The 9,777-nt window shown below is 58.5% G+C and overlaps 1 protein-coding gene across 6 annotated transcripts in view; it reads right to left on the reverse strand.

Moving 5' to 3' along the window:
• KDM4B (lysine demethylase 4B) overlaps positions 1 to 9,777 on the reverse strand; it is a 178,659-nt gene that overhangs the window by 62,551 nt on the left and 106,331 nt on the right. For all 6 annotated transcript variants that reach the window (XM_032252175.1, XM_032252180.1, XM_032252178.1 and 3 more), the window contains 2 exons: positions 9,082 to 9,185; positions 4,027 to 4,164 (listed from right to left, as the gene is read on the reverse strand). In XM_032252175.1, coding sequence (XP_032108066.1) covers positions 4,027 to 4,164; positions 9,082 to 9,185 — 242 coding nt within the window. The remainder of the gene's footprint in view (positions 1 to 4,026; positions 4,165 to 9,081; positions 9,186 to 9,777) is intronic.

Here is a 9,777-nt window from a genome sequence, read left to right on the forward strand (position 1 = left end):
ACCTGCTTTCGGAGCAGCCCCTCTGCCCACAGAGGACCTGGGTCCGGCCGGGGGAGGAGGTGGCTGTCCTGCAGGCGGCCCCCACCTGGCTGGAGCCAGGCTGGCAGGAGAGGCCAGTGGCCATGCGCTGCCCTGGGTTCTGCAGACCGAGGGTGACAGGCTTCCTCTGCAAGGCCACACAGCACGCGGTTCTTGGCTTTTTGGGCCAGGTAGTTCTGTGTGCAAATGACTCGTCTCTGTGCAAACGACTCGCCTCTGCAGGGCTAAGGGGAGGCAGACGCCCCCTCCACACCTGGGTGTGGCTGTACACACGGGATGCTCGTTTATGGAGTGAGGCTCAGCTTGGTCTGGCTGTCACAGGTCACACACCCTTTTAACTGCCCTCCCACCACAACCCTCTGAAGATGTAAACCTCCCGCTCAGCTTGCAGAAGGCATAAAGTTGCCTGCAGATCTGAGCCCCAGCTCACCAACCCATGAACACAGACACCCAAAATGCGCAGGGCCCAGCCAGGGCGGGGGGTGGCTTCTCATCTGTCAGCTCCCGAGTACAAAAATGATAGAAAAGGGGGCAACTGGTGGGGGACGCGGGGACGCTGGGAGTCAAAGAAGGTGAATAAACCAACAAGCAAAAACGCCTGTAAGCGAGGGGAGGAAGGCCTCCTCCTCGGCTCTCTTTTAAAGAATGTGCTCCAAAGAAAGTGATCCAAAGTGCAAATGGGATGGAGAGCAGGGCCGGCCCGCCGGAAGCCAGAAAAGGGGGTTTCTGGGCTGCCCCTTCCCTCCAATCAGGCTGCACATAAGACCTGGACAAGGTCTAAGCACCCCCACGCCCCGACCTGGAGCGTTTCCCTGCCCTTAAACGCTCCTCTGTCATCTGTGCGCGAGACGCTCCGGCAGCCTCTCCAGCCCGGGCTGCTTATGGGAGCAGAAAACCTGCCAGTCAGGAACCAGCTGCCCTGCCCACAAGCCTGAGAGTCCCCGACCCCACCAGATGGACACAGAGGCCTTGTGGCTAATGACACTCCAAGTGAGGCCCTCGCCGCCCAGGCCAAGCCTGACTACACCAGGGGGTACCTGAGCATGGGCCGGCACAGCGGGGCTGAGGGCTCCAGGAGCGAGTCCAGGCCCTGGGCGCCCGCCTGGAACCCGATGTGTTCTGCGCTGCACGCCGCTGGTTCAGCAATTTCACGCTGCGCCACCTGACAATGTAAGCGTGGCGCCCAATCCAAGGCTGCACTTTCCAAATGTCACTTGTTTGTGAACACATGGCTGAACCCCAAATTGCTTTTAATATCTGGGCAGTCCCCACCGCCCTGCTGCAGTTTCAGCTGTGACAGCACTTCCAGGACAAGCCTGGGGCCCGGGGCTTACAGCTCAATCTGCTGCTGGGCTGGTCATAACACCTGCAGCGTCCCCTCAGGAGCACAAACACACAGATACACGGCCTCTCAAAACAGCCACAGCCCTGAGATACTGAGCTACTCCCTTAGATCAAAGAGCCGAAATCCCGCCTTTCGGGTCTCTCTCCCTTTACCCAAGCCCAGAGCCTTCACTAGAGACATCGGAGGTTTTCGGAACTGAGTCCTGGGGGCACTCTCAAGTCTTTCCTGCTGGCAAGTCCTGCTCTTCTAAACTGAACTGAAGGCAGAGAAACAGCCAGAAAAACAAAGGTTAGCGCATTCGTCCAGACCAGCGCAGCCAGGAGCGACGTCACTCTCGCCACCTATGCTGTTTCCATTTTCCCAGCAGCCAGGTGACAAAAGCAAAAAGAGCTGGCGTGCCGCGGTGGCTCACGCCTGCAATCCCAGCACTTTGGGAGGCCGAGATGGGTGGATCACCTGAGCCCAGGAGTTCCGGACCGCAGGGCCAACACGGCAAGACCCTGTCTCTGTAAAAGGGAAAATGAAAAAGTAAAAAGAAACAGGCGAAATTCATTGTATCTTTTTAATTTGAGACAGGGCCTCACTCTATTGCCCACGCTGGATGGAGTGCAGTGGTGCAATCATAGCTCACTGCMGCCTTCACCTCCTGGGCTCAAGCCATCCTCCCGCCTCAGCCTCCCAAAGCGCTGGGATTATAGGCGTGAAGCCACCATGTCCGGCCAAAAACCATCTTAATTCTATATACATACACACGTATACATATATATATACACACGCACACACATATATATATACATACATACGTATAAAATTGAGATATACACATACGTACGTACAAGCACATAGATACACACACACACACACACACGTATATACATATACATATATATATACTTTTTTTTTTGAGACAGAGTTTTGCTCTAGTTGCCCAGGCTGAAGTGCAATGGCATGATCTCAGCTCACCGCAACCTCCACCTCCCAGGTTCAAGTGATTCTCGTGCCTCAGTCTCCCCTGTAGCTGGGATTACAGGCATGTACCACTATGCCCGGCTAATTTTTGTATTTTTAGTAGACACGGGATTTTGTCATGTTGGCCACGCTGGACTCAAATTCCCAACCTCAAGTGATCTGCCTGCCCCGGCCTCTCAAAGTGCTGGGATTACAGGCATGAGCCACCACGTCCAGCCAAGGTCTGACATCTAGAAAATGCTGGGAGAGTCAGAAGACTCCGGATCTGGCCCTGTGGCCTCTCCCATCACACCTGCTCCCATGACGGGATCTGAGAAGAGTCCGCCGTCTGTGCTGACCCTGGCCTGGAGGAACTGGAAGTCTCCACAGTGGGAGGGGCGCTGGGAGGAAGCACCTGCTCTCACTCTGGCCAGCCAGGTTTGGCGGGGGATGCCCCCGTCTGCTTCGTCGTGAGCAGCCATGTGGCCCCTGAACCAGAGGGAGGGGCTGAGGCTGGGGCTGTCTCCGTGGGAAAGACAGAGGGGTCAGGAGGAGCTGAGCTGTTCAATGCTGCCCAGAAACAGCAGCCCTGAGCTGGGGCCACGCAGCCGAGCCTGGCCTGACAGGACAGCTCAGTCTTCCTTGGGGGCAGCCAGGAAAGGCACCCAGGGGACTGCAGGGACAGCCCTGGGAGGACACTCCCTGGCCCCCAGCCCCGGAAAGGCAGCCAGGAAAGGGATAGACCTGTGGCACCCAGACAGCCTCCTAGCTGCTTCCTTGCTGGGTCCCACACTCCCCCTTCTGAGGCTTGGGGCTCGTAAAGGCTTCCATGTCCCCGTCACCGGGACTCCAAGGCAGAGACTATGGAGGAGGGGTGGCCAGCCAAGGCAACCCTATCCCATCCATGCCCAGCAGCGGCTCGTATGGGCTTCCCATCCATCCAGTAGCCTCCCATGCCCTCCACATGGTCAACAGCAGCCACACAGACGGCTGCACATGGCGTTAGAAGGTGAGAACACGCGCTTGGTTCAGATGACAATCGCTGTCCAACAATCGGCCTTCTGAGACCAGGAACAAGAATCACCAGAAAAAGCAAGCAAGGGCCACTCACTTCGAGTCTCCCACAGGCAGGCTAAGCTCACTGTGACCTCCAGGGACCCCGCCAGCAGGAAGTGCCAGGCTCTGAGGAGCTGGGGGGGCTGCCACCAACAGGGAGGCACAGAGGGATAAGGGCAGATGCCTGAGTGCACTCCTGCCCGGCCAAGCAGCCCCCAGGAGAGCAATGTCAGCGAACAACCCATCCTCAGGACCACGACGGCCAGGAGACACCCAGGGGCCAGCCAGGAGGGGGACAATGGTGCCAGCGGAGGAGAGACCCCAACTGCAAGACCTGAGCAGTGGGCCGCACCCAGGAGGCCCACGCAGGCCACTGGGTAGCTGGTGTATAGAACGTCCCAGAAAGGGTCCTGGGCCACTGTCGTCCACCCGGCCCGCCCAGCTCCTCTCCAGTCTTCAAGGTGAGGAGCGTTCTGGGCAAGAGCTCTCTGAGGAGCCTAGAGACAGACACTGGTCAAGAGCCCAGGCCCTGGGCTGAGCGTAACGGCTGCTGGACAAGCTGTGGGGGTGTGGCTGCAGAGGCAGAGAGGAGCCGCCTCCCGCCCTGCTGGGTCCTGTTCCTAGCCGCAAGCTCTTACCTGAGTGGCCACTTTGCCGTAATCAATCCACCGAAGGGTGGCAAAGTTGGTAGATTCTGCACAGTTGAACCCGTGATTGAAGCCGGCGTGATAGCCGTAGGGAAATGTGATCATGAATTCCCCGGCCTCCTGCGTGATCTGTGGAGGGAAAGTGGACGGGTGAGGGCAGGGCCACTGGAAGTGCTGCAGGGGGCAGAGATGGGGCTCGAGGACTTCCCAGTGAGTGCCAGGGCGCCTGGCTTCCGAGCCCATGGGGTTGCACAAAGTCAAAGGCGGCTCCACAGGACTCCAGAGGCTCCATTTCCCACGAGGCTCATGAAGGACACAGCGAGCAGCCGCATCCACAGCTCTGTGGCCTGCATTCGGCTCCTCTGGGCCCCTCCAGACCCCAGCAGCCCCTGCCCTGCCCCAAGGCGGCCATCAGCATCACCCTGGCGGGAGAACAGCAGATGGAGCCGTAGCTGGACGTGATGCCCATGAGCGTGCCTCCAGCTGGACCTTCACAGGGAGCGATGGGGGCCTCCTGCTTTGGAGGTGGCTGAGTCACACAGTCACTGTGACATGGCCTGAAGCAGCTGGGGCTGGGGTCGAGGTGGGTGGTGCTGGCGGTGGCAAGAGTGCTCCCAGGACAAGACGCGGCGTGCGCCCAGGACAGCCTGCTGCCCTCGCATGAGAAAGGAACCCCCACTGCACAGGCAACACACACCGGGAAGGGGGCCCAAGACACGCTACCATCCCACGCCGTCTTCCCATCGCATCCCAACAAGGGGGGCTCCACGAGGTCATGGAGATCCAGAAACACCTGCACGCTGGGGGCGGGACCCAACACCACAGATCAGCACCCCGGAGAGGAGGCCAACACGTCCAGATCCAGGTCTGATTCTGAAGGTCGGCCCAATAGGCTCCGCAGCTCTCTGAACCAGGACCCCCTAAACTGGGGAACCAAGGTGCATGTGGCTGGGGTGGGGCCCACAATGACCACAGACCCAAGGTTTCCCAACAACCACCCCAAGGCCTGGAAAAAAAGGCAGGGCTGCCTACCAGTGCTAGCGGGCTGCAGCCTCCTGCCCTGGGAACCCTCCCCACTCTGGGGACACTTGAGATAACCACACTGACCCCCGACTCTCTGTTCACTGCTAAGCCCGTCAATAAAGCCTTTGAAAGACGACCATCCAGAAAGATCAACGACAAACTTGGAGCCATCACTCCCACCTGCCATACCCCAGGGCTCGGGCCAAAGGTTTCTAAGAGGTGGGGCTGTAAGCCTAATCCGCAGACGTGGAAACTGAGGCTCATGGACTAGAAGTGAGTGTCGAAGTGAAGTGGGCCCGTCGCCTTTATTCAACATCCAGTAAAACACACGGATTACAGGCTGCTCAGAGTTCTGGGTGCAACCACGGCTCCAGAGAGTAACAGACCTTGCTGGGCACCCGGGCACCACCCCGCAGCCCTCCGCCAGGCCACCCCCACCTGACCACGCACGCGCTCTCAGTCACCAGAGACCTCGCTCCCTCCTAGAGGGTCAAGTGAACGTGTTGTACGGCAGCGACACGTGCCTGGTGTCTACCACTGGCTTGCATTTCTGAGATGTGTTCCCACCGTTGTGTGCACCAGGCGGCCACTCCTTTTCGTTCCTAAACAGGACTCGGTCGTGTGTGGATCTGTGGTCATTTATCTACCTCATGCGCGGATCTAAGGTCATTTATTTATCCTCCGGTTGATGGATGTGCGGCTGTTTCCCACTGGGGGCTCTTGTGAAGAAAGCTAAGAACACTGATGTGCCAATCTTTCTGTAGACGTATGTTTTCATTTCTCCTGAGTAAATACGCAGAGTACCACTGCTGGGGCACAGGGTATGTGCTTCAGTTTCCAAGAAAGCACCGAGCAGCTTTCCACGGCAGCGGCCCCATGCTGCACCTGCCCGGCTGTGAACGCCGTGCGGCTGCCCCTCCTCACTGGCATTTGGCGGCGGTGCTCTGACGTGGCCATCCTGCGGCTGGCCACATCTCCTCGCTGTCTGCCTCTCTTCTACCGACACCGGGCCCCAACGGTGCCCTTCATTCCTGCACCTCCTTCATAAAGCATCTGCTCAGGCCCCTCACCCCGAATTCACTGGGCGTTTCTCTTCTTACGTTTGATTTGTAGGAGTTCTCAGACCTGCTGATTATTACTTATTCCTCCAGAAAGATGAACAGAGATCACTGAATACGCTGAAGTAACCAACAGGCCGTCAGAACTGGCGAGGCTTGCAGAAGCCAGCCACAGCGTCAGACATCAGGGCCGACGCAGCTTGGAAAAACGCTAGTCCTTAAGAACACGGTATTTTTCTTTTCAAATAATTAATTGCACCAATCAAGGGAAGTCAGCGTGCATTAAGTTATATTTTTAAATTCACGTGAATTTAAAGTGACAGCCGCATGCAGCAGAGCGAGCATGCAGCAGAATATCGGGGTGGGGGGAGCACACACGCCCCTGAGGCCCCGCCCCCACCGTGCAGGGCGCAGGGGTTCCTGGGCCGGGGGCTTCTCCCCACTACACTCGGAGCTCCGGGAAATGAGGGCCAAAGAAAATTAAGATTTGGGCCTTTTTGAAAAAATGTAATTACTGGGCCGGCACGGTGGCTCACATCTGTAATCCTAGCATTTTGGAAGGCCAAGGCAGGAGGAATGTGTAAGCCCGGGAGCCTGAGACCAGCCTGGACAACATAGTGAGACCCCATCTCTAGAGGAAAAAAAGAAAATTTAAAAAATTAAAGTAAATGCCATTACTGATTCCTTTATGCTATTTGAGCAGACTTCGGAAAGACTTCTCCCCACCACTTCCTCTAAGGCCAACTGACACTCCCCGTCTCTTCCATGGGCCCATTCGCACATGGCAGAGAACCCGACCTGCAGGCAGGAATCACACTCAGAGCCTTCGGGAATCCACTGGGCCCCCGGAATGCCAAGATCAAATCCCGAACAGGGGTGATGGTGGCGGAGAGCCAGGCTCTCAGGGATGTCAGGACCTCATTCTCCCGGCCCGACCCCTCCTGTGAACCAAGGCCTGGAACAGGAAACGCTCTTGGTTAGGACAAGAAGATGACGTTCCTGCGAGGAAACCTGCGTTCTGGTGGCCTCATTCTGCACCCACGGCGTCTGTCCTCCGTGTCACTGCTGTCAATATTATCCGACAATCAATTAGAAGGCGCTGGGATGATGAATAGGCTTCACCGCAAAGTCGTCAGCAGTGACAAGACGCAGCCCCAGATGCCAGGCATGGAAAAGGCCCGGAATGCAGTTTCCTCTGTGAGCTCTTGAAGAATAAATGAGGGAGTCAATGGCAGATTACAGAAATACACACTTTTAATTATTAAAAAGCTCTGCTATTGATCGGCTTCTTCTCCTAGAAGTAAATACCATTACAGCGATTTATAAGTGGAGTGTGGGGAGTCACTGGTTTGAAGGCTGCCAGGAATTCAGATGAGGGGACCCACACATGCCGCTCTCCGAAAAGGACGCTCATCTCGAGCCCGTGGTGTCTGAGGGGCTGGAGGCCAGTCCCCAGGCTGGGTGGCTGAGGGGCTGCGTGCTGCAGTGGGACAGGGGCCTTCACCGTGGCAGCCTCTGGAGAAACTGGCACCCGGCCCACCAGGCGGCTGGCCGGGGTGGGGAGGGTGGGGCGGAGTGGCTGCCCTGCCCGGATCCCGCCTGCTGCCATGCATGGCGCCAGCAGCCGCTCCGGGGCCAGGGGTGAGCCACTTCTGGGTCACGTTCGGAGACTTTACAAACTGTAGTACGATACAGATGCTGACCCGGGGGTCCAAGGCCACCCGCTGCCTGCAGGGTGGCCCACATCTTCAGTGAGCATCCCCTCCAGGAAGCACCACTTTAGAGAAGGTTCTAGACAAAGCAGCTGGAAAATCAGTACTTCTCACTTCCCTGAGCAATGCCATGTTCTGTCTCATTTTGCTGGTAATGAATGATGTTCCAACCAGAGGGCGGGGGAGAAGAGGAAAGGCCGGAAGCCCGCACTTCTCCGAGCGAGATCAGCGCTGTCTGATGAATGCCCGCGGCGGCTGGGAGGCAGCCTCCTGGTTGCGGCCCCACCAGGAAGAGCAGATCCCTGCTGTGCGAGCTGACGCTTTGGTGGTTTGATTGAAATGTCAGAAGCAACTTCTGGCTGGCTGACACTCGAGCCTCGCCACAGAGCATGCTCACAAGCCGGCACATCACTCTTCCCGTGGCACCTCCTGAGCTGGGCTCCCCAGCTGCTCCCCACTCCTGCCCAGCACCCAGGGCTGCAGCCCAGACCTGCCTAGAAGGTTCCAGTCACACGCCTCTCGCCTGGGCAGAGCTGGGGACACGGGCCAAGCCTCTTCCGTGCACGAAGGCTTCTCCATGGGGAAGGAGCTACCTCGAGTAGGTGCAGTTGCTGGGCCAAGAGCACAGCTTGCTCTGCTCCTGGGACACCAAACTTCAGCTGTCCATCAATTCGGGTACGGGGGGCCCTGCTGCCCTCTGCAAGCCAGACACACCCCACCCCCAGCTGCAGGTCTCCATTGCAGCAGCCCCTGAAGCAGTGCACTGAGTGAGTTCACAGTCTGCACAGGGCAGGAGCGCCCCGTAAGTCACTTTACACAGGCAGTTCTCACCACCGCCGGTGACTTGGACCGTGGGGTGCCTGAGACCGAGGGTGTGGCCTGGGGCGGTAGGAACCTGTGGGAGACCCTGCCCTGTTCCTTTGGCAGCTTCCCGCCAGGCCAGCAGGGGTCGCCCTGCCCTTCCATCCCTGAGGCCCCTGGAGAGGGGTATCTGATGGCCACAACCAGGAGGAGGTTTTGGTTTGGTTTGGCTTGGGAGGGAAGGTTAACACCTCACCAGAGTCAAGCTCTGCCACCCTCCCTCCCCCATGGAAGAGCTGGAGGCTAACTGCTAACTCGGCCCTCCTCTGGCTTGCTAGCCATTGTTCTAGAAACTTCTCCAGGGTGAAGCAGCTTGTCTCCTGGAGTGCGTGTGGCCACCTGGGCCCAGCACCCCTCCACCCATAGGCATGCAGGCCCTGCCCCGTACGCACCCGGCTGAAGGGGATCCCGTACTTCTTCAGGATGATGGGCGAGATGAGGGTCATCTTGTGCCGCAGAAAGGCGTCGCAGCCCTGAGAGCTCCCGGGGAAGAATCCTAGGGCAGAAAACACAGGCATGGGTCTCCCGGGCCATTGCCGGCGGGTCGGCGAGGACGCTGCCCTCTGGGCAGTCAGGCCCTATCCTAGCACAGAGAGCGGGCACGTGGGAGCAGGGAGCATAGCCAGACCTGCCCTTGGTTCTCAGGGCCCAGTGTCTGCAGCTTGGGGGGAAGGGGAGGACGCAGGGGAGCCGCCCCACAGTACCCTGCTGTACAGTCGCTGGCGGTAGACAGTGGTGATGCCCTGTGGCCTCTGCGCAGTGACCACGTGAACGGACGCCTGGACTCGTCTCCGACAAGCGGCGGGGGCAGCCCAGAGTGTGCTCACCACATGAAGGACCAGGTTACTCATGTGACAAAGGGCCCACCACGGCACACACCTGGGTCCCTCACAGGGTCCAGCTATGCAGAGACCTCCCCTCCGACCTCCCCCCAGACAAAATCCACTGTCCAGCGGCCCCCACGGACTCTCGGTCACCGAGAGAGCACGACCCTGGGGAAAGATGCAGTGTGGCTGCTCTCCTCTCGGAGATGATGTTCTACAACCAGCCTGGCCAAGGACGGTGGGGGTGACGGTGGGGGTGACGGT

Source organism: Sapajus apella, unplaced genomic scaffold (genome assembly GCF_009761245.1).
Source record: "Sapajus apella isolate SASKATOON/1434 unplaced genomic scaffold, GSC_monkey_1.0 scaffold77, whole genome shotgun sequence".
NCBI lineage: Eukaryota > Metazoa > Chordata > Mammalia > Primates > Cebidae > Sapajus > Sapajus apella.